Source organism: Tursiops truncatus, chromosome 9 (genome assembly GCF_011762595.2).
Source record: "Tursiops truncatus isolate mTurTru1 chromosome 9, mTurTru1.mat.Y, whole genome shotgun sequence".
Lineage (NCBI taxonomy): Eukaryota > Metazoa > Chordata > Mammalia > Artiodactyla > Delphinidae > Tursiops > Tursiops truncatus.
Genome location: NC_047042.1, coordinates 27,655,441 through 27,680,390, shown reverse-complemented (window position 1 = coordinate 27,680,390; position 24,950 = coordinate 27,655,441). Strand labels below are relative to the sequence as shown.

The following is a 24,950-nucleotide window of genomic DNA, read 5'->3' as shown; positions in this document are numbered from 1 at the left end:
AATCCATTCCTGAGAGCTATTATCCCAGAAACTATACTTGTTTTCCCGTTGACAGCAGGTGGCTTTCATCTTTGACCTGGATTTTTGTGCTTGTTTTTTATCTTTTTATTCCTTGAGAGGCCACGCACAGCAGCTAGATGGGTAGGTGAGAGCATTTAAAGATTCTTTTGTTCAAAGGATTGCAATTTTCCATTTGTCAGGTTGAAAAAAATATGCAGGTACAGTATAAACCTCTTTTTGGCAAATTTGGAGCTAATAGAATAGAGTTTTTTCATGGTTTGTCTTAAATATGGTGATAATTGCAAATAGAAAGAGGGATGGTGTTTGAAAATGAGCCATTTCTTGTCACTTTTATCTAATAATGTGTTGAAAAGAGAATGTGATTGCTCGTTTTTATGATGAAGTAGTAATATGTACAATCGTTAAAGGGATGTTAGGGAGCAAATATTTGATATTATCTGTTTATTCACTTAGCAAAGTAATTTGAATAACTGCTCTGTGCTGGGGTAAAGCAGTAAACCAAACATGGTCCCTGGTATTATATTCATGATAGTTGATATACTTCTTTATGCATGTTGAATCAACACTATTTTGTAGTATTTATTACTGAACCAAAATATACAAATATAAGCGATGAAAATTTTATAAATACTATAAATATGTAAGAAGATGCCTTAAAATAGGCTTTAGAGTTCTGCTTAGTACAACTAGGGCTCTGCTAAAATAAAAACATACAGAGGCTAGGTGTGATAATTTAAAAAGATATAAATCAAGGGTCAGGAGAAAGATGAGGAGATAAGTTATCTTCTATTTTTAAATTTATTTAAAAATCTCTTTCTTTCTGAATAATGCCAGATAACACATTTTGTCACTGGGATCTTTCTGTACATTAACATAGAATTCATTATTACATTAGGAGGAAGCATCAGTATTAACATCTGGATTTATATTGATTAACTGATCTGAGGATATTAGCAATAGAAATAAAAATCATGTCTAGGGTTTCCCTGGTGGCGCAGTGGTTGAGAGTCCACCTGCCGATGCAGGGGACACGGGTTCGTGCCCCGGTCCGGGAAGATCCCACATGCCGCGGAGCAGCTGGGCCCGTGAGCCATGGCCGCTGAGCCTGTGCATCCGGAGCCTGTGCTCTGCAACGGGAGAGGCCACAACAGTGAGAGGCCTGCGTACCGAAAAAAAAAAAACAAAAACAAAAAACAAAATTCATGTGTAGAAAAGTCTGCCTTTGCATTTGCAGACATAGGAAATCATTTAATAGCTAGCTGAAATATTATTTTTATTATTGAGCAATGGTAAATAATAGAGGCACCATATACAAAATATAAATTTAGGAGCAGTTACAGACATGTTTGTTTCTAAAGGGTTATTATATAAAATGTATATTCATTTTCTTCACTTCTTTGCTAATTACTGAATCTCTTAGTAATTCTTTTAGTAATTCTTGTGTACTAAATTACATGCAGACACTTTGGCCTGGTATCAAGCCCTTCCTTGATCTTACCCCAGTTTACTTTCGTAACATTTTCCTCTATTTCAATTTATCCCAGTCTTAGTCTAAACCAAATTTGTCCTGGTTCTCCATACATGTTCTGAATTGTTTCACCAGCTGTTCTTTCCCTCGTCTGTCCAGCATCTAGAATGTTTCCTGAACCAATTTCTGCATGTGTGAATCCACCTGTAATTTTAGAGAGTATTAAACCTTGTAGGTCTGTCCTCATTTTCCCAACAAAGAAATTTCAGAGAAGACTCAGTTTATTGGGCATTTATCTATACTTTTATCTATATTTTTCTAAAGACTTTTGTCAATTTTATTTTGCGTTTTTAGCTATTCATGAATTATTAAATATGATCTTAATAAGTACCTGACAAGCAGGATGTTAGTGGCATATCTGAAGTAGATTCTGCATAAAAGGAATAAGAGAATGCATTTTCTGCTAAGAATTAAAAACTATTAGAAAACCAACTAGATGTTACTTTGCTTTCTATTATCACCATGTATTAGCAATTCTAAACAGTATCAGTGACAGAGTACTACTGCCAGAAAAGTCTTTTGTTTATCCAAGTTCTAAACAATTGCTGTGGTTACCATTGTGTTTCTATTATGTTTATTTATGTGTACATGTATATGTATAGTCAGTCTTCAACACACATGAACTCAGCTACACATGTTTCAAGGGTAAGTTCACATTGATTTGGAGTTATTTAAAACTTGCAACACTGAGACATAGTGTAAATTATGAGGTGTGATTATTTTGTTCGTTAAGTGCAAATGTGAGTTCGTGCTAACTGTTGAATTTGAATGTATTTAAAATTTAAATTATTCTCCTTTTTAAATTGTTATAAACCTAAAGAACTCAAGCAAATAATAATTATTACTCATTTATATAGAGCTATTACTTAAAATACTTCTGTTTAGCAGAGAGGGATGTTAAACACCATTCACTCTGGGTGTCACGGTACACCCTTGGTGTGAGGTATTAAGGCTATAAAGACAGCTATGTTCTCCGTTCTCAATGAGCTTGCTTGCCCTCCCTTCTCTCTCCTCCTCCCTATTTCTTTCTTCAAGAAGAGCCTCTATTTATATGACTTTGAATTCTCCTGTCTGGAGTGGTCATGTATATGCTTTTCTTTAATTTTCATAGATAAAAGAATCACAGGGAAGCTAGTCCCTAGATATTGAGACCTGACATTTGACAGCAAACTGTTTATTAACTTTATGGAACACAGACGGCATGAAAGACAAAACTTTTTATAGAATTTAGATTTAAATGGAAATATATTAATGGAAATAGTGGCTTCATAAGTAATTTTTGAAAGTCAAAGTTAAGTACTTAATGTATTTATACCATGAAACATCCTTATTTATTTATCATAAGCATAGCAGATCTAGTTGAGTCAAACAAAATCGTATTAATTTAGTGTTCACAGGGACATATTAAATTAAAAATAAGAAAAATATCTCTTTATGATGAATTATTGAACAGCATAACCCTGTTTATTCTACCTAATTGGTATAAATGCTTATGTTTTGCTAAATGTCTAAAGAATATCTTTTTTTCATTTTTTTATTGAGGTATAATGGGCATACAACATGAGTTACAGGTGTACATCATAATGATTTTATATTTGTATATATTGCAAAAGGGTCACCACAGTAAGTCTAGTTAATGTCCATTACCATACATGGCTGCAAATTTATTTTTTTACTCTTTTAGCAGCTTTCAAATATGCAATACAATATTATTTACTATAGTCACCATGCTGTATGTTACATCTCCATAACTTATTGATTTTATGTATTTATTTTTTAATTTAATTAATTTATTTTTATTTATTTATTTTTTTTGCGGTATGTGGGCCTCTCACTGCTGTGGCCTCTCCCGTTGCGGAGCACAGGCTCCAGACGCGCAGGCTCAGCGGCCATGGCTCACGGGCCCAGCCGCTCTGTGGCATGTGGGATCTTCCCAGACCGGGGCACGAAGCCGTGTCCCCTGCATCGGCAGGCGGACTCTCAACCACTGCGCTACCAGGGAAGCCCTTATTTATTTTTTATACAGCAGGTTCTTATTCGTCATGCATTTTATGCACATCAGTGTATACATGTCAATCCCAATCTCCCAATTCATCCCACCACCACCCCCTGCCGCTTTCCCCCCTTGGTGTCCATACGTTTGTTTCTCTTCATCTGTGTCTCTATTTCTGCCCTGCAAACTGGTTCCTCTGTACCATATTTCTAGGTTCCACATATATGCGTTAATATACGATATTTGTTTTTCTCTTTCTGACTTACTTCACTCTGTATGACAGTCTCTAGATCCATCCACATCCCTAAAAATGACCCAATCTCGTTCCTTTTTATGGCTGAGTAATATTCCATTGTATATATGTACCACATCTTCTTTATGCATTCGTCTGTTGATGGGCATTTACATTGCTTCCATGACCTGGCTATTGTAAATAGTGCTGCAATGAACACTGGGGTGCATGTGCATGACTTATTTATTTTATAACTGGAAGTTTGAATTTTTTTTTTTTTTTTGGCGGTACACGGGCCTCTCACTGTTGTGGCCTTTCCCGTTGCGGAGCACAGGCTCTGGTCGCGCAGGTTCAGCGGCCGTGGCTCACGGGCCCAGCCGCTCCGCGGCATGTGGGATCTTCCCGGACAGGGGCACGAACCCGTGTCCCCTGCATCGGCAGGCGGACTCTCAACCACTGTGCCACCAGAGAAGTGCGTAACATTTTTTTTTTAATACAAGTTGCCTGGCCTTTGCTAAACACTTGACAAAATTTTCCATTTAATAATCAAAATAGCCATATTTTGGGCTTCCCTGGTGGCGCAGTGGTTGAGAGTCCGCCTGCCAATGCAGGGGACATGGGTTCGTGCCCCGATCCAGGAAGATCCCACATTGCGCACAGCGGCAGGGCCCGTGAGCCACAGTCGCTGAGCCTGTGCGTCCGGAGCCTGTGCTCCGCAACGGGAGAGGCCACAACAGTGAGAGGCCCGTGTATCGCAAAAAAAAAAAAAACCAAAAACAAACAAACAAAAAAAGCCATATTTCAAGGCATTAATCATATTTTGTCAATGAGAAAACAGAGACTTGAAGAATTAAATAATCGTTTGTAAGTCATAGAGCAAAACTTGGCAGAAATGGGAGTCGATTCCAAGCCTGCCTTATTTACTGTTGGCTTGCATGCATCTGCTCATTCAGCAGAGCTATGGTGTTTACATTGCACATTTAACTGTGAGAAAAGCATTTAATTTTGAAGGACAAAACTGCTTTTTCCCTCCTTCGAAAATTCATGGACTTAAATATTCAAGGTCTCTGTCTTTGTAAAAGCAATGACATTAATAAGACACTGCCTATGATAACCACCAGTTTGAGTTGGTGATAGAATCATGTTGGTAAATCTGTATCTTTATTGTGTTTTCTTTTTCTCCCCAGAATGATGTAGGAGGACAACGCAGCCTGATAAACAAATGGACCACTTTTCTCAAGGCCAGACTGATTTGCTCAATTCCTGGAAGTGATGGGGCAGATACTTATTTTGATGAGCTTCGTAAGTCACGTTTCATTTTTCTTAAAAAAGTCTTACTAATTAAGTAATTCAGCATTTAATTTATTTTAGCCCCAAATGACTGATTATAAAGCCCAGGACAGCTTGCAGGAGTGGTGCTTACTAAGTTCCCACACGCAAAGAACTTGGAAGTGCTCTAGGTCTGGGTGTTCATCGTAATGAAGAAGTTCCCCTTCTGTGAGTGTCCTCAAAGTTACGAGGGAAACAAAACTGCAGCAAGAGGCAGAAAGATACTAGCTCTGGGACTACAAAGCCCATCCATTCTTCATGTGGTCTTTTATTTGGAAGGAGCCACTGGCTATAGGTAGCAAGAACTTGGGTTCCTTATTCTGTAGACGCCCTCTGCTGGAGAGCCCTGGAGATCTGGTGAACTCTGTTGCTCTGACTTGTTAATAAAAAGGATACTCTGAGAAGCGTTAGATTCTCCTCTTTTGTTTCCCCTTTTTACTCCTCTCAAAGCTAATTCTAGAAGGAATTTTTCAGCTGTAAAGTTAGTATCATTAGCTTTTGCTTTTTGAACTTTATTTTTGGTTTTGCCATGCAGTGTAAAAATGATGATATCATTGAATGACTTGTGTCAGTATTGTATTTACAGTGTTAAATTATATATTCAGTATTCATGGATGATTTTTCATGCTGTATATAAGTATGCTCACCTCTTAAATGATGTTTTAAAGAATATTATTTACATATACTTTAGTATCAGTGTTGCACAAGTAATTACACAATACCACACAAGGAATGAACTAGTCTAGCTATTTTCATATTAGTACCAAATAGGTAATTGAATTACTAACAAGTTGACACAATTACAGGACAACACTTTTTTAACACTGGAGGGTAAAAATAACCTGTTTTTAGTTTCTGTTCTATATGAAATCACATATTCCTAATTGGAAACAGTCATGGAGATTATCAAGTGAACCATCCCATTCATAGGTGATTGAAGTAAACACCTTCGAGGGTGAATGTTCAATTAAGTGTCACACAGCTAGTGAGAAGTTGTCTTTTCCCCTTAATTTCTTATGTCATAATGTAATGACTTTCACTGCTATCTTAATTTTATATACTGTTTAGAGTCTCAGGAATATTTCATTATTAAAGAAAAAGCAAACATGATACTGAAAAATACAAATGTAGAATCATTATTTTTTTCCCATTAATAGAAGACATTTACTTACTCCCCACAAGAGATGAAAGAAATCCTGTAGTATATGGAGTCTTTACCACAACCAGGTAAGTTAAAAAAAAAAAAATGCCTATAATCCTTCTAGAGAATTGTTGTATCTATGTAAGAAAATATTTATGTTCTTTTTGTCCCTTCCTTTTGTGTGAAAAAACACACATTTAAAAAATTTTACTTTTTCATTTATTGTTTCCTAGAAATCTTTTAATATCAGTACATAAAAATGTCTCTGTTCTCTACACCAGCAAAGTATCCCCTATATGGATTAACACAATTTATTTAACTAGTCCTCTGTACCTAGGCATCTGCGTCATTTCCAGTCCTTTGCTAGTACACATAATGCTTCAATGACTAACCTTGTGCATATGCTATTCCCTGTAGGAGCAAGTATATCTGTGAGCTAAATTCCTAGACTACAATTACTGGATACAAGGGCACATACATATGTTAATCATAATAAATAGGTTGAGCTGCATGACAGAGAAGTAATACCAACAAAATACATGTCTTAGTCATTGTCTAGGCTATCATCATGAGATGACACTCTTGTCTTTTAAAATGTCCTCACATACTCTTATTTGCACTTCCCCATTACTCTGCAAAGATGGAAGTGTGACTGTTATTATTACCATATCATCACTGCTCTACTAACTTAGGCAAAGGAAGTTTGTATTACATGTACTTGTCCAAAGAAGAGTAGCCAATTAGTAGTAATACTGGGACTTTGACTAAAAGTATCTTCCTAATTTCTACGCCTGTATTCTTGTCTTCTTTCTGCATAATACTGGCCTGTACTTGTCACTGAGGCTCTGTCACTTCCTTAAAAGTTGTCCTAGCAGCCATGAAGCTTTCTCAAAGAATATTTGGACCCCCACTTAATCTTATTTAATATTAATTTTATTTAATTCATTAACTTACATTTGACTCTGTTCCAAGTGCACTTTTATTCTTGTTACCTACTACTGCCTGTGTTACATTCTTTGAAATACTTTTCACTTTTTCCATAGCGCTGCTATCGGTCGTTATCAATGTATATTGCTATCAGTATTGGAGGAATTGGCAGTATTGGCATTAGTATTAGACAAATGGTCTTACTGCCTCCTTTTGAATAAATTATTAAAATATTTTGTGGGAAAATTATAATTTATTTTCCGAGATATTACTGTCATTTAGTTCACAATACCTTATTTGACACAAAGTCAAATATACTATTGGTTCAGAATGTATCAAAAACAAAATACTATTTGGTTAATTATAAAATTAGAGTGGAAATATTTAAATATGAGACTAGAGAAGATATCCTAAGAAGCTGCTATTTTGAACTCCATGTTTCTGCTAATTTATATCTGAACTAAAAAGGTGCAGGAAGACCACGTGCCTGTAGTTACTCAAGTCAAGTCTCTCAGCCCTGGTTCTCTTGGCATCTTTCCATTCACAGAATGTTCTTTAAAGTCACTGTGTGTTTCACTCACAAGACATAGATGTGTGCCAAAGAAATGTAGCCGCAAGATACTTCTCTTTTTCTCTTATCGAGTTTTTGCCCACCCAGAGTGTGAAGTTACAAGTCAGCTCTTTGTTCTTGGTGTACTTCGTTATTTTATTTTTAATGCTGCCCTGAAGACTGAGGTAATGTCAGGATGCAAGTCACATCCTTGGTCCGATGAGAAGATGTAATTAATCTGCAATAACAGCATGATGTGTCGTTCCTTTAAAGTATCGTAGGCAGGTCATATGATTTTTATGGGGCCATCATTTCCCTTCTTAGCAGCTAGTTTTCTCCCCGCTGCCTGTTGACCATCAGCTCCTGATGCTTCGCATTAATGTCATTCCAAGAATGATTAATGACTGAGTTACTCACGTTAGTGAATCCTAAACTCATTTGTGTAGTGCTAAGTCTCTTAGAGTGTAAAGTGTGATTTTGTTTTTAAGAACAGGAATCATTGAAAATTTTAGATTCAGAGAAAATGCCTTTTAATTTCTGGAAATAAACCAAGATGAAATATCTGATGCTGCTGCTAACAATTTTCTTCATTAGTTTGCAAAAATTTGTTGAATTCCCATGGAGCTTTGCTGCCTCTTAATTAGATGTGCCCCCTTACTGTGTAATCATGATTAATTTTAAGCCTCAGATAAGTTATATACATAAACTCAGAAATTCAAAAAGGAGCAAAAAGATTATTTCAGTGTTTTTAAAATTAATAAAAATTATATGAGGAAATCATTAATAGCCAGTATTTATGGACATTCCCTCACTTTAAGAAAGATAAATATTTATTATTTACATATCTAAATATTCTTTTTTTTAAAAAGTAGGTAATATAACTTCTGATTTCGTAAGTTCTTTAGAAGGCATTATGCTATAATAACTTCAAATAAAATTCAAGAGCATGTGAATAAATATAACACTCTTTCCTGCATATTCCCGTCTGTCCTCCAATTTTTCCAGGTAATTCCTATCTGTCCATCAGATGTCAATTTAGATGCTACCTACTCCCTGAAAACTTACCAGACAGCCTTGTATTGGGTACCCATCTGTGTGCTTGCTTAGTTTACTATAATTACCTGTAATAAAAGTGTTATCAAAACTTATTCAGGATTACTTGGCTGTAAGCTCCTTGAGGACATACACACATTTTGTCTGCTGCACGTCCCGAATAAATGTGTCCACAGCACATGGTTATAGCATGTGCTCAGTGAATGTCCACTGAATGGACCAGTGAATGACTGAATCATGTTGCTTCCTTTCAGCTCCATCTTCAAAGGCTCTGCTGTGTGTGTGTATAGCATGGCCGACATCAGAGCAGTTTTTAATGGTCCATATGCGCATAAGGAAAGTGCAGATCATCGTTGGGTGCAGTATGATGGAAGAATTCCTTATCCCCGACCTGGTACAGTATGTATCCATACTTAATAATCAAAGTATTTTAAGTCCATATTCTCTTCCTAATCCTATTATAATAAACTATGCTATTCACCACAGCAACATGCACTGTGGTTTTAAAATAACTGTTTACTTACAGTGATGTGTTAGTATGTCTGACCTTCACTGGAACTTAAGATTTTTCGTTTGAGTAAGAATTTTAAATACTACAGGAAACAATGGGCTATATCGTAAGGAGCACTCCTCTGAGAATATAGCGTTTATCCTCAACATGTCTATAGAATCATCAAAATGATTTAGTATCTAGAATGACAAATATTCCAAGTTAGAAGGAAATGCTAGTAAGTATTCATCACATACAGCTCTGCATGTAGTTAAGAGTCTTCTAGTCCCCACTTCTGCCTTAAAAAGACTACATCTGTTATAATCGTTCATTTAAATGATCTGTTCTCTTGTTCTGCATTTATCTTTTCTTTATTATGTTGCACCTTGGAATTACATGCATATTTTAGATGTGGAAAAGACATAGAAAGCTCTGAGTCCAAAATTCTGTTCAAATAGCATAAGTCATGTTTAGAGCAGAAATGAAACAGGTAAGAAATGTGTTTCAGAGTTTCTGCATCTGTTTTGGAAAAACTTTGCGATTTAAAATCTGTATGTGCATTATAAATGGCTTTTGTTTTGTTGATGTGATTAAAACAGTTTGTTATTTAAATATTTTAGAATTAGTTAATTGGCCTAATATAAATGTAAAATGCCTCTTTTAAAAAATTAGGATTCATTATGAATATTTCTACCAAGAGCTCAAAATAGTCATCAAAATCCCAGAAAAATCATTGATGTAACCCATCTAATTCTACTGAGTTTTATCTTATGTGTGTTCTTGAAGAGAAAACAGCTGGTAGCCAGGCTTTCTGAATTCTCTTTTCATCTTCCTGTTATGTAACCTGATTAAATTTGGGAACCACACTTTACAGCCATGTCTATTTTCCCTTTCGTAATTCCTCAATATGTTTCAGGGATGTTTCTGAACTGATTATAGGATAATCTCAACTTTGGTGGAAAAAACTTTCTGCAAGTAATATTATGATTTTCAATATTCACTTTTTAATTTTCTTTGAACATCAAAGCTGTACTTGTTATTTTTTTTAAACAGTAACATAGGGTGTAGGTACTCTTCTAAAGGCTTTTTAAATCTTAATGTAATCTTTATAATGACTCTATAAAGCAAATGGTATTATTATTAATGCCATTTTACAGATGAGCTATCTCAGGCACAGGTAAGTGCAGTAACTTGCCCATGGTCACAAAGCTAGTGAGTGATGCAACTGAGTTTTAAACCCAGATATCTTGTTGGTAGAGTCCAAACTCTGAGTCCTTGTACTTGGACACTACATTAAAAACTTTTTATGTTAAATTATATCTATTTTTCCCTTCAATGGAAGATCTTTTACTGAATATACATAGTATATACAATGATTATATGTGTGAAGGTTGTTTGAGTTTTTTGGTTTGTTTGTTTTTTGTTTGAGGAGGCTGATGAAACTTCACAGGGTTCTCTAGCTGGGGAAATTTGACCATACTAGGATTCTGGGATTAAGTGTCAGAGACTATCATATTCTGAGTTGTTTCTACATATGTTTATTCTAAAAAATAAAGACTGTGACCATTCAGGCCATTAAAAACAAATCTTTAATTATCTGGATTTACATGAGAAAGAATTTGGGACTGAAATCACCCACATTCATTACAGAAAATTATTTCCCTACCTATATACAGCAGTTGATTCTTATAATGCTAGAAGTTGATTATCAAAATGACCACCTGCCGATATATCCAGATCACATCTGACAGTGTAGACTGGAGATGCTGCAGAGGTGGCTGCTGTCACCACTTCCCTGCTCCTTCCTGAGAGACCTGTGAATGTCATGGGAGACTAAAGGCAACTCCCACCTTACATGACTCTGCTCGGAAGCACATGGGCACTTCTCTGATATGTGACCCCCGAATAGTAAAACATACATGTCAGTGAGGAGGGTTTTCATCAGTAAGGAAAGAAGCACCTCCTTATGTTAAACAGAGCAGCCTTTGCTGTTGGAATACTCAAAATACAAAGTGTTTACACTGTAGATATTTTCTTGAAGAGTTCAGAATTATCTAGGGAATAAGCTGTATCCAAACTACCAAAAATACTTTTCTTTCTTTTTAATAATTTAGATAAAAGGAAAAATATCATCAGGCATAAGGAAATGCTATTTAACAAAATTATTCTTTTATCCTTTCTAAACATCATTATTCTCCTATGCTTTTGTAAATGTGTAAACACATTCGCATCTGAAGCTAAGCTTTGAGAATTATGCCTCGTAACTAATCTTTAATCCGTAGCCCATACTCGGGCCACTGCTGGTAACTGAGACAGAAAGACAAAGTCTCCCTTAGGAAGACTCTGTTAGAACACTCTTTGATCAGGTACATTATGTTCTTTTATAGAATTTAGGGACAGAAAAATATATCCTAGTTACTGTCAGGGATTATTTATCTTGCTTTATAGTTTCACTTAAAAGCAGCATTCTTTCTTGTTCTGAACTAAACTCAGATTGTGTCTACACTGGTTTTAGATGGGGAGCAACCAGGTAAGCCAGTTAAAAAAATTTATTTATGTAAAATAATATTACTGAGATATTAAAATTTTTTTTTATTTACCATCTTTTTCCAATTGATTCTCTGTAAGAATAGTGATAACCACTCCCCCGAAAGGTTTGCAAGAGTATCGAGAAAGCTACCATAACTAAAGGGTATCAGTTATTTCGAAGTAACTAGCTACTTTTGTACTCTCTTTGAAATCTCTGTGACCACATTTGAAAATGTCTAAAATCGTATGTAAATGTGTAACCTTTGGCTTCCTTAATTCTTTGTTTTCAGTGATATCTTACCTTTTAGTTGCATACAATGCTTAGTCAGATTTTCCACATTATATTTTATATTTGGCGGGCTGGTGCTGAAGTTAGGAATATCATCTATCTGATATGAAAATCTGCTACACAAATAAGCTTTTCATAAACTAAGGTTACCATTTAAATAACTCTGTCATTTAATCACTGAAATTATATTTCACAGTGTATCAAGTAATGTCTCTTGTTAAGTTTGAGAATCTTAAGAACCGGAATGGATGAGAGACACAGCATAATTCACTCTCATTTTACAGAGGAGGAAACTTATGCCCAGAATAATAATTTTCTCAATATCATATCACCAAACATGGCAGAGTGAATAGGGATGTTGAAGTTTTCTGACCAGTCTTTTTTCCTTTATTCTTTGATATTCTCTAATACTCACCTATCCCCTAAATTCACCTGATTAATATGCTACTGAATGCTCTACCTAAAATTAACTGCATGTATTTTTACATATTCTCCTGACATACTTGCTCATCTGTTCTGTTTTGTTTTAAGCAGCCTAATTGTAGTAATTTTTGTTTAAGTGAAGCTATGAGTCTTATCTTCTACAAACCTCCAGCTCAGAAATTTTAGTCAAAAACCATCATTGAACCTGTCTTATGATCCAGACACAGTAATAAGGACTCATGTTATCTGTACATTCTTACAGACAACTTAATGGTGTAGATATTATTATCCCAATTTTATGGATAAGAAAAAGCCCAATGAACCTAAATGTCCATCAACAGATGAATGGATATAGAAGATGTGGGATTTATATTATATGTATAGTGGAATATTACTCAGCCATAAAAAATGAAATAATGCCATTTGCAGCAACATGGATGGACCTAGAGATTATAATCCTAAATGAAGTAAGTCAGACAGAAAGACAAATATCATATGATAACACTTGCATGTGGAATCTAAAAAAATGATACAAATGAACTTATTTACAAAACAGAAATAGACTCACAGACATAGAAAACAAATTTATAGTTACCAAAAGAGAAAGAGGGGGGAGGGATAAATTAGGAGTTTGGATTAACAGATACACACTACTATATATAAAATAGATAAACAATAAGGTACTACTATATAGCATAGGGAACTATATTCAATATCTTGTAATAACCTATAATGGATTCTGAGAAAAGAATATATATATATATGAATATAAATGAATCTCTTTGCTGTACACCGGAAACAAACAGAACATTGTAAATTAACTATTCTTCAATTTAAAAAAATAAATAGAAAAAGCCATTGAGGGTAAGCACATGCTCATGGTCTCATAGTTTTTAAAGTGGTGAGACTAGGATTAAATTTAGAGCCATGTAACTCCAAATCAAATGCCATTAACCCCCATGCCATTCTGCCTTCAAAGTGATAAAATCACACAACCAAACAGAACCTTACATTGTTTCTCCAGAGATCAGTCTGTTCTCTACAAAAATAATAGTGAAGTGTTGAAGCCTTATTGCACTTGGCATTTCTTTTATTGTAATTCAGGGGAACACATCTTACTTTAATCAAAGCATTGCTGAATAATTTGCTTTCTATGAAATGTCAGGATCTTTACTCTAAAAGCCACTTTCCACTTATGTTAAACATTTTAAATAGATTATTTTAAACACCACCTTTGCACTTACATTTTCTCATCCATGTTGCTATGGAGGTTGAATTCTTGGTTGTTCTCCCAGCAGTGCCTTCTGTTGACATTATCACTCCGGTAAATAAACATTAGAACATTCTGTGTGCCATAGCTACTTAATTTTTTTAGTTTGACAGACTTCTGTACTTCCTGTGATAAAAAGTCAAACCTAAACTCCTAGCCTTACAATGATATCATTACTCTACAATGTTAATAAGCCTGGAAATTCAAGAATACACAAGATTCGCTTACATTGAATTCCTTCACTTCAAGTGATTCTTCTGCCCTCTGGTGTCCAAACAGAGTCTCTGAACAAATTATATTTCGTTCAGATGGGCCTTACTGAACTGCTGGGTCTTGGTAATAAGTTCCAAGTGAAATGCAGTATGGAAGAATCTACCATACAATGAGTGATAACAGGTCAGATATAGAAACCAAACTGAGATCAGGCAAAAAAATCTAGGGAAGATTTGTAAAGGCAGAAGATTTTATTTTTGACATTTGATTTATTATTAAAAATTTACTCTGTAGTTTCATTCTGTGTTGATAAGGGGTTTTTAAGATTTATGCATAAATGTAAATATTAATACATGTTTACTTGAAAGTGAGCTTCAGTTTTTAAACTATTCTTTTATCAGAAAGGTGAGAAGAAAGGACTTTTTGAAAAAAATGTATTGTGTTAAGGACACTTATCGTGAGATCTCCCCTCTTACCAGATTTCTAAGTGTACAGTACTGTATTATTATCTACAGGCTGTAATGTTGTATAGCAGCTCTCTAGAACTTACCCAGTGTAATTGAAATTTTATACCCACCGATTGATGACTTCCCATTTTCCACTCCCCCGAGTCCCTGGCAACCACAGTTCTATTCTCTGCTTCTATGAGTTTGACTATGTTTTATATATATATATATATATATATATATATGTGGAATTAAGCAGTTTTTGTCCTTCATGGCTGACTTATTTTACTTAGTGTATTGTCCTCTGGGTTTAACTATGTTGTCACAAGTGGTAGGGTTTCCTTTCTTTCAAGACTGAATAATATTCCACTATATGTATAGACACTTTTTTAAAAAAAATTATTTATTTTATTTATTTATTTTTGGCTGTGCTGGGTCCCCGTTGCTGTGTGCAAGCTCTCTCCAGCTGTGGAGAGCAGGGGCTACTCCCCGTTGCGGTGCATGGGCTTCTCATTGCGGTGGCTTTTGCCGCAGAGCACAGGCTCCAGGAGCGCAGGCCTCAGCAGTTGTGGCACGTGGCCTCAGCAGCCGTGGCGCACGGGCCTAGTTGCTCCACGGCATGTGGGATCCTCCTGGACCAGGGCTCGAACCCGTGTCCCCTGCATCGGCAGGCGGACTCTCAACCACTGCGCCCCCTGGGAAACCCTATAGACACCTTTTAAATTCCATTCATCAGTCAGTGAACATTTAGGTTGTTTCCACATATGGTATGAAGGGTTGTCAAAAAATTAAAAAGTAGAACTACCATATGATCCAGCAATCCTACTTCTGGATATCTGTCCAAATGGATTGAAATTGGGATCTTGAAGAGAGATTAGCACTCCCATGTTCATTTGCATCACTATTAACTATAGCCAAAATGTGGGGTTTTTTTTTGTTTGTTTGTTTTTTGCGGTACCCGGGCCTCTCACTGTTGTGGCCTCTCCCGTTGCGGAGCACAGGCTCCGGACGCGCAGGCTCAGCGGCCATGGCTCACGGGCCCAGCCGCTCCGCGGCATGTGGGATCTTCCCAAACCGGGGCACAAACCCGTGTCCCCCGCATCGGCAGGCGGACTCTCAACCACTGCGCCACCAGGGAAGCCCCCCTTCTAGGTTTTTGATTCTAGAAAGGAGAAGCAGAGGCAGGACTAGAATCTGGGCCTCCTGACTCCAAGTTTCTAAGGGTGTATGACAAAACATCTCTACCATTTTCCTTTAACTGTATATAGGCTGTGTTTCTCTCAAATGGTGAAAGGCAGCTGATTCAAATAACAAATCAATCTCTTCAACTGGATTTCAGCTTTCTTTTCCATAGGGCCAACATTTGCTTTTAAAATGAGGTTCTCCAAATCCCAGGCTACTTACTCCATTCAGTCATGTTTTCATTTTTCTGGAATAGAAATTCTTCTAAAAAAAAAGAGAACCTTCAAAAAAAGATAGACTTACCTGTATATTTATATCTCTGGCCCTTCTAACTCATATTGAATATAGCATCTTTCTTTGCCCATATATGTTATAAACTGACTCTTAGAGGAATAAGTAGGGGGATAGGATGACACCTATTAAATTTGCATGTTTTACTTTATAAATAAAAATGAGACTTCTTTACACATTTAGCTTATTTTTCCCATTTTGCTAAAAATGAAAGCCCAGTTCAGTTGTGCCTCATGCCATGTCTTCCCTCGCACTGATCACCCCTCTGATTTGTTTAAAAGGAAACTGCAACCTGTAGAGAATAGCCCGAAGCAGCAGGGGGAGAAAACTTGTAACAGCTGTCTGGGGACCTGCCAAGGGGCAAAGTTCTCTCATTGGATAAAACCCATTTTTCTCCTCTTATCCATTGCTTCCCACTGCACGACTGAAGGCCCTCTGCAAACACGCAGATGTGCCAAGCATAACACGATCACACCTAGTCAGGGTGGCAGCCAGCCCTGGGAGATAGGCATGCAACCAGGGCTTATTGCCGCTGGGTTTACCCTTTCATCTCAGAGCTGCCTAGGCAGGTCCTTTTTTCTTCTGCTCTTGTGCTGGTATTGTTTCCAGCAACATACGGACATTTTAGAGTTTTGGTAATAGCTCGCTCTTTTTTTTCCCCCCCTTCATATTTTAAACTGTCTTAGAGTTTTTTGAAACGGTAGGTGGAGACACAGATAAGTTCCCTGATTTATTTCTTACAGTCACAGGAGCTAAAGTGATGCAAGTCAGACAAATGTTAGAAAGCTGGAAGCAGAAATAAATTGCCCTCTACAGTATATTCAGATGGACTGAGTCAGCAGGTAGAACTTAAAGTACATACATACAGAGGAAAAATTCGTTAGATTTTTAATACCTGTGACGTATAGCTGCAATAGGAAAGTCTTCTAGGATTTGTGGAAGGAAAATAATTGAATATGGTTATTTAGATGTAGCATTTCCCCCACGCTTTCTCTTTTTCCTTTATGGAATTTTTCTCTCCTTCTTTCCATTTACCTGCATAAGATACTTGGCATCCCAAGCTTAGATCTGTGTGAGATGCAGCTATGATATCAAAGGAAAAATTCCACTGGTTTTTAATATTTGGTTCAAACTGTACAATCTTAAACCTCAGGGAGTATCTCTACCAAATCACTTTCATTTGTGAAAGCAGAGTGGAGACGCAGACCAGAGAGATCACACACAGCAACTTAGAGGATAAAGATCTTATCCAAACACTGGCAGCATGCCATGAGGAAAAGCTGCCATATGAAAAAAAAAACATTTTCAAAGATCATTTTATAATAGTCAGTAGAAGCCAGGTTTCCCTTCTCTTCTTTTTTTGTTAGATTTTATTACACTGAAACTTCTTTGTCAGACGTGAACAATGAGGAAAATTATCACGTTTGTTTCTTTGATGAATGTTCCTAGCTTCATTCACCTATCCTTTCTCACATTAAAATTTCTTATGGTTTGAAAATTTGATATAAAAAACTGACTTGAATGGCACGATGTTATTTCCTTTGAAATATTGGCTACTGCATGATTATAGCTACAAAGTCAAAAGAGATGTTTTTCTTAAGTTGGAGGGCTGTTTCAAAAATGTAATGCAGGCAGAAATCTTGCATTTGCTTTGATTTTAATAATAGACCCACCAGATAGTACCACAGGCATTATAAGCTATAAGCCCACTATGAATGGCCTTTGACTGAGTCTCAAACATGCAGCCTGTAATTGGGCAAGAGCTTTGTATCATTTGAGCTCCGGATCCATTTTGAGTTACAGCTTAATCTACTTAATATAGGGTTCCTAGCATTACTGAGTTGACAGATTTCACTTGGCTGAAAGCAAAGTGCTAGAAACAATGACTGAAGATACAGTCTTAGATCTTTAGACCAACACCCAGCTAGGAATATGATCAGTAAGTACCAAATGGCTAACATTCCAGGACATTTCTAACCTTTTTGGTGCAGACCTGGGACAAGTCAATAAAACTGATCAAGAAAAGATCAGTTTCTTTTCACATGCGAGATTCTTATGAAAGACAAATATATTCTCAAGCTATTTATAGAAAATTAACAGATTTTTTTTTTAAAGTACAACTCCTTTGCTATTTCTTGTAATTTAGTGAGCTATTATGATTTTATTGCTGTAAATTTGAGGTCAGGGTCATTTATTGTGACTAACTCCAGTATCTTTAGTTCCTTGAGAACGACGCTTGTGAATGCTTTGAGAAGCACAATTTCGAGCCTTGACAAGGTTCTAATTAGTGTTGGGTATAAGTGGCTCAGTTCAGTGGAGATTATGTTTCAACTTGTCTAAAAACTAAAACAGGGAGAAAGGAGCACTTTCTTGTAAACTTTGCTTAATATTACTCGTTTTCTTTTCTATGCCTGCATCATCCAGCTAAACTTTTCCATTCCAAGAGAATGTATCAGCCAATGAAGAATTCAAATGTGGTAACAGCATTGTTCTCTCTGAGATAACTTACTAAATTACAATATAATAAAATCATAAAATAGATTCAGTATGTGGGAGGGGAGATATTTGAAGTAATATTTTGAAGGGATTTATGAAATAATTCCCCTTTCATGTTTTGGGAGAGAGGCACATTGAATTCATACCAGTGTGAATGTTTTACTTTTACCACCAGGGGGCAGGGTATGCTAACTATTGAATTAGTGGATGTCAGAAGGCGCACAGGAAGCGCATTTTAGACAGAAGTGAAAAATTCCCTGAGGGTTTCCCCACAGATTCTTTAGGGGAAGTTGTTGACTTGCTCACAGTAAATTTTCACGCCAGTTATGAAAAACTAGATAATTATGATATCAAACTATTGAAGTTCTTTTACAAGTAATTCTATGACATGTTGATTTGTTCCATTTTATTAACAATCATGGTTTTAAGTTAAAACTGAAATTTTACATTAATTAAAGGAAACTGAAAATAATAATGTTTATAGATCACTTTCTTAATTGTTTCAACTCAAATTTCATGTACCTTTGCAAGAAAAGAGCTCACTTTGGGAACTTTAGAAAACACAGGTAAATGGATATAATTTAGAAATCTTTTTGGAGAAACATTGAGAAGCTTTAATAAGCATGATAATTTGTTTCATAAGGTTCTCTTTGATGATCATTAGCCATTCCATCTGCCAACAAGCAAAGACAGTTGTCTTTTGAGATCTGAGGCTAATTCAAGAAGAGAATAGTTCAAAAGACTAAAGAAATATCTAGCATGGGGGTTTTGTATTTAGTTTTCTGAAGTCAAACTTCTTGGAAGAAAAGATATGGATTGGAATTATCAATGTTTACTTGTGCTTATGCAACTGAAAAGTATTTCAAAAGCAAGAGCCCAACTGGACATTGATAAAAGATTTAAAATATGTGCACAATGAATGTTTTATTGAGGTATCAATGATATATAACATTAGTTTCAGGTGTACAACATAATTCGATATTTGTATATATTGAAAAATTATCACCACAATAAGTCCAGTTAACATCAGTCACCATACATAGTTACAATTTTTTTTTTCTTGTGATGAGAACTTTTAAGATCTACTCTTAGCAACTTTCCAATACACAATACAATGTTAGTAACTGTAGCCACCATGCTGTACATTACATCCTCAGGATTTATAACTGGAAGTTTGTACCCTTTGACCCATTTTGCCCATCCTGCACCCTCTACATCTGGCAACCACCAATCTGTTCTCTGTATCTGTGAGCTCTTTTGTTTGATTCCACACGTAAGTGAAATCATACAGTATTTGTCTTTCTCTGTCTGACTTACTTCACTTAGCGTAATGCCCTCAAGGTCCATCCATGTAGCAAATAGTAAGATTTCATTTTTTGTGTGGCTGAATAATATTTCATTGTAATAATTAAGAATATTTTCGAAAGCAAAAACTGGATTTATATACACTGCAGGTAAGCCGCATTTATTTACATCTGTCAATACATGTGATTTCATATTGATCCTGGTGACCATTCCTTTAATATTATCAATGATAAGGCTTAAAAACTTTATTAGAAGTGAAAGTTTCTCAGATGTGTGAACAATGCCTTTACTCCCCTCCTCATTCCTTTTCAGTGTCCAAGCAAAACCTATGACCCACTGATTAAATCCACCCGAGATTTTCCAGACGATGTCATCAGTTTCATAAAGCGGCACCCTGTGATGTATAAATCAGTATATCCAGTTGTGGGAGGACCAACATTCAAGCGCATCAATGTGGATTACAGACTGACACAGATTGTGGTGGATCACGTTGTCGCAGAAGATGGCCAGTACGATGTGATGTTTCTTGGAACAGGTATGCTAGAGCCAAGTTATGCCTTCTTTCAAATGAATTTTTCATTATTAGACAAACAAAAACTTCAAAAAAGTTTACCGGCCAAAATCAAAATGAGTAACTATTAGCTAATACCCAGTCAGTGTTTTTTTTAAACTTGCATAGCATGTGCTTTTAATCGACGACCATACATACCTCCCAGCCTCCATTAGTGTTATGTGAGATTTCAAAATATACTACTATATTACGACTGCAATGTGCCTGCTACAGATGAGGTGCTCAATACATATTTGTTGAATGACTATGGACTAAAACAAATAGGTAAAGCAAAGCTTCTCTATTTTCAAACTTCACATTTCCCTCTCTCTACAGAGATATTTGATGACCTTACCCCAGAGGAGCCCTTCACCCAATTTTGAGAATCACTGACTTAGGTGGCTTATGGTGGTTTCAAAAAAGTTAATCATTAATTTGTAAAGAACTTAAAGTAGAAACGACTTGGTGATTATTTTTCCTGTCCTTGAATTTTTTGGATTAAGTATCACTTTCATTATTAGAGCCCATTTTATTTATTTTTTTGGACTGCCAACTCAGTAATTATAAAATGATTACCTTTTTTTTCAAGGGAAAGAAATATTGCTTATTTGGTGCATCTCAAAAAACAAAAAGTAATATCTAATAATGTCCTTGAATTGTATTGGTAGTAAAGGTAACATGTATCATTAAAACAAAAGCACTACATCCTAGATAATGTTATGTAATTTGATGGATCACGCATTGCATAAAGAAATAGAAATTTGATGAGTTTTTAAGAAATGGACATTTTTATTGAAATGTTTTTAGGACTATAAAACAATTTTAGAATAATTTTATTTTTTAAAATATATTGGTTTTACAAAAGTTAAGTTTATTAGGAAGCGTCTGTGTGACAGACTCAGAGGACTTTAAGAACACCGGTTGTCAAACCTGATTATGTTGCAGATGGCAGTACCAAGGCCCAGGGAAAAAAGTAATACTTTCAAGACTACAGAGATTACTACTGAAGCGTCAAAACATGAAATAATTAGTCCTCCATTCTAATGAGCTTGGCTCCTAATTGCACTGCCCACCCAAAGCTCATTTCTAGTTCTTCAACATTTCAGGGTCAGAAAAGCCATTTAGCCACTAGGTGGTACTACCTAACTTTTACTTAGAAAATTATGAGGATACTAAGATAGATTGATTTTCAATTATGACATTCAGAAAATATATATTTAATATTTTTCAAAGATCCTAGGGTCATTTAAAAACAAATAATCCAGACTATTTTGTACAAATAGGATATTCCCATACATGTTAACCTACTTCAACCTCTGTGCTCAGAAGTTTAAAAGCAACTATTTTAAATTTATTTTTATGTGTAAGTCAGTCTATACATTAATTTCCAAATGGGATTTTTTTCTAAAATGTTCTTTTGATCGTCCTTCTGTAATAACATACCACCTTGTGGACTGCAATATATGATTAATCTTGTGATAATAGTTTAGTTCTTTTAAATTGAACTAAAATCATTTGACAAAATTTTATTTTCTAGCCCATTAATTATATTTCTGTAAGTAAAATACATTTTATGAGTGAGCTACTACTTCCCCCATGTAGATAGCGTCAATGATTTCTCTTACATTTGTTAAGATTATTAAAAAAATATATATTTATCTTTCATGGTGAACTGGATAAGTACTGAATAAATATTTCTTACATTGAGAGAGAAAATTTGTTAATATATTTTAACCTTTTAAATTAAGTTCCAAAAATGTTGTTCCTCTTTTGTTACCCTTTCAACTAATTTTTAAAGGAGACATCTCTATTCCTTGTGTTAGGAATACCCTCTGAATGTGTGTCTTTTAATATTTTCTTTATAAATGTGTTTATGAGCTGAAAGCTATAGTATTTCAAAAGGGGAGGATCATATACATTAAGCTTCACTTCTCGCATGCTTTGTTTAACCTGATTGCTTGAAAGGCATTGAAAAAAAAATGAGGGGAGCCATGTGAAGGTTGCTAGGAGAATGCTTAACTAAACATTGAAGTAGAAACAACAGGATCGTGTGTAATGTATTTTTTCAGACGTTGGAACAGTCCTAAAAGTTGTCAGCATTTCAAAGGAGAAGTGGAAAATGGAAGAGGTAGTACTGGAGGAGTTACACATATTCAAGGTAAGACTTAGGCCAGAGTTCCGGGAGAAGCGATGGTGAACTTGAGCAGTTCTTATATAGGACATGTTCGTGTCAGTACGTCACCACTCTTTCTGAAGAAGTCTTTTCAATTAGCTTCTTTATTTTTCTTTTCCTTAAGCGAAGGAAAAAGTTTTAAAAGCAACTAAGAATGGGACTCATTTTCCCCTGCAGAAATATCACTGAACTTGGGGCTCCTGGGTTGCCCCTCATGACTGAGTTCTCTAAGCATATGTTCAGACAAATCACCACGGTAGATGAAAGCCTAGGGTCTCTTTTACTATCCAGATGCTTTTCTACTTTATAAATTTTACTTTTCAATTTTTCCTCAATTGAATTTAAGGAAACTGGAAGAGTGTATAAATCACGTGTCCCTGCATTTCTGTAAGGAATTCTTTTTTTTAAGTTGCTTGATAGTAAGTCTTTATGCATGCTAAATTCCCCTCAACCACCAGAAGAGTTAGTAGATCTAAAATAATAGTTCTCCAGATTTGGGGAATGTCCTTAGACTTTTAACAGTAGTAAATTTGAACTGTGGCATTCTTTGTAGACCTTCAATGAAATTCAATTTAGAGTTATTTTCTAAAATGAAATTAGAAATAAAATTGCATTTCTTAGAAGAGCTTTTTAAAAATATGCTGTCTTTTATACCATTTCTTGTTGAGACAGTTTATTAAAATAGACTGTTACCATGTAAACTTCTATTGCCTTAAAAGAGAGTAGAGCTCTCTGCTGTGAGGGGCTCAAGTTAATTAACGGACTGGGTTCCCCAGGATCCTGTTTACATTGTGATGATAATAGTGGTCCAGGAGTTAACAAGAACAAGACCTGCTCTCTGGACTCTACCAGAAACAAAGTCGTGGGTAGTTCCTGAGGGAAAAGCCAATGTCAAATATAAGTGCGAACCCAGAGGGCAAAAATAAAGCCTCCGTGATACCCAGAGGCACATTAGACTAAGGCTACTCAGGGGTTATTACTGACCAAGAGGAATTGTTTGGATTCCACTGTTAAGATTAAATAATGACCCTGTTTGCTTAATTCATTAAAAAAAAGTTATTGGATAGAACTTTCTCATTTAACATTTCTTTTCATTTTTTTCATATATTTTCTTAAAGTTTTAATATCTGCTTGTGTTTATTACTTAGTAAATATTGGCTGGTGAGAAATGAATAGTCATATATATAGAGAGAGACATAGACGATAGATAAAAAAATGCTTAAACATTCCATCCTTTTTAGTTTGGCAGCTTTTGTGTTCATGTTTTAAATTTTGTATTGCACGCATAGAGGCTTGTTTTCTACACATAAAACTTTCATGTTGTGAAACCACGTGCATCGTATCTTGCAGTGTTTTATAAAGAATATGCTCATCCACGAGAAGCACTATAACTTTTTAGAATTTTACTACTTGAACAAGTTTTTGAACTACTGATCTAAGTAAGCAGAAAGAGGCAATAAATAATTATGGAGATGTTCTTGTCAACACTAGTTTGAATTATATGGAAGCAGTTAAGATAAGCAGAGTCAGAAGAGGGAGAAACCTTGTGGGTAACCGGGAACAATTTTCAGTGCAGAGTGTCTCCTCATACATTTAGGTAATTTTTCTTTAATAAGATTTAAAAATAACTATTTTGATACTTTTTATTAAGGTTGAATCACTACACATGGGAAGGAAATAGCAAACATTAAGATCTTTTTCTCCTCTATATATAACAGAGCCTTGAAGTTTACTCCAATTATCCTTGGTACACAATAAAACAAAATATTGGCTACTCTAAAAGATTGTTCATGATTATCTTTATTAATAGTTAAATTTTATTTTCAGCATTCATCAGTCATCTTGAACATGGAGCTGTCTCTGAAGCAGGTACTTTCTAATTTTTGTGTAAAAATTAGCCACAAAAGCAAGACTGTTTGCATCAAACTTTATTTTAGGGAAAATCCATTGAAACTACAAGTTAAATTATAAATAGTGTAAAAAGCTTTAGATTATTTGTTTCTTTTATAACTGATTATAGGGCATTGTTTCTGCCTTGCCTTAGGAGACAGGGGACCCAATTCCATTAATCGAATAATACATTCTCCCCTTCCTTTGGCTCTTGAAAATTGAGCTCACTTTCCTAGTCTCATGAGAATGTCATTCTGTCAAGGCTGTAAAGTAATTCATGTAGAATACTAGCCCTAAACATTAAAGATGGTTTTTAATCAGCGAGTCTACGAGTTAGACTATGGACTGCAATGGCAAACAGCCCAGTAGTCACATGGAGCTGGAAGGCAAAGGAGCATGCTAACAAAGTAGACCAAGAATGGAACCGCGTTCTGGGGAAACAGAGAGGAGACGAACTGGTGTAAAAGGGAGCCAGGGGAGCGGGAGAGACCGGCAACTCGAGCTATGAAGGATGCTGCAGGTAACCAGATAAATAAACAGAAGGATGGGACGGGGAAGCATATGCCCAGTAGAAGAGAGGGCCCTTTGAAAAGGCATGAAGAGTGAAAGACTCGAACTTATTCTAATAA

At 35.6% G+C, this 24,950-nt stretch overlaps 1 protein-coding gene and 1 long non-coding RNA gene across 6 annotated transcripts in view; one reads left to right on the top strand and one right to left on the bottom strand.

The window, feature by feature from the left end:
* LOC141279523 (uncharacterized) overlaps positions 1-24,950 on the bottom strand; it is a 182,656-nt gene that overhangs the window by 36,872 nt on the left and 120,834 nt on the right. The window lies entirely within an intron of this gene.
* Positions 1-24,950, top strand: part of SEMA3D (semaphorin 3D) — a 208,445-nt gene that overhangs the window by 158,657 nt on the left and 24,838 nt on the right. For all 5 annotated transcript variants that reach the window (XM_019929083.3, XM_019929072.3, XM_073809609.1 and 2 more), the window contains 6 exons: positions 4,962-5,076; positions 6,261-6,330; positions 9,029-9,173; positions 20,021-20,243; positions 22,328-22,416; positions 24,259-24,300. In XM_019929083.3, coding sequence (XP_019784642.1) covers positions 4,962-5,076; positions 6,261-6,330; positions 9,029-9,173; positions 20,021-20,243; positions 22,328-22,416; positions 24,259-24,300 — 684 coding nt within the window. The remainder of the gene's footprint in view (positions 1-4,961; positions 5,077-6,260; positions 6,331-9,028; positions 9,174-20,020; positions 20,244-22,327; positions 22,417-24,258; positions 24,301-24,950) is intronic.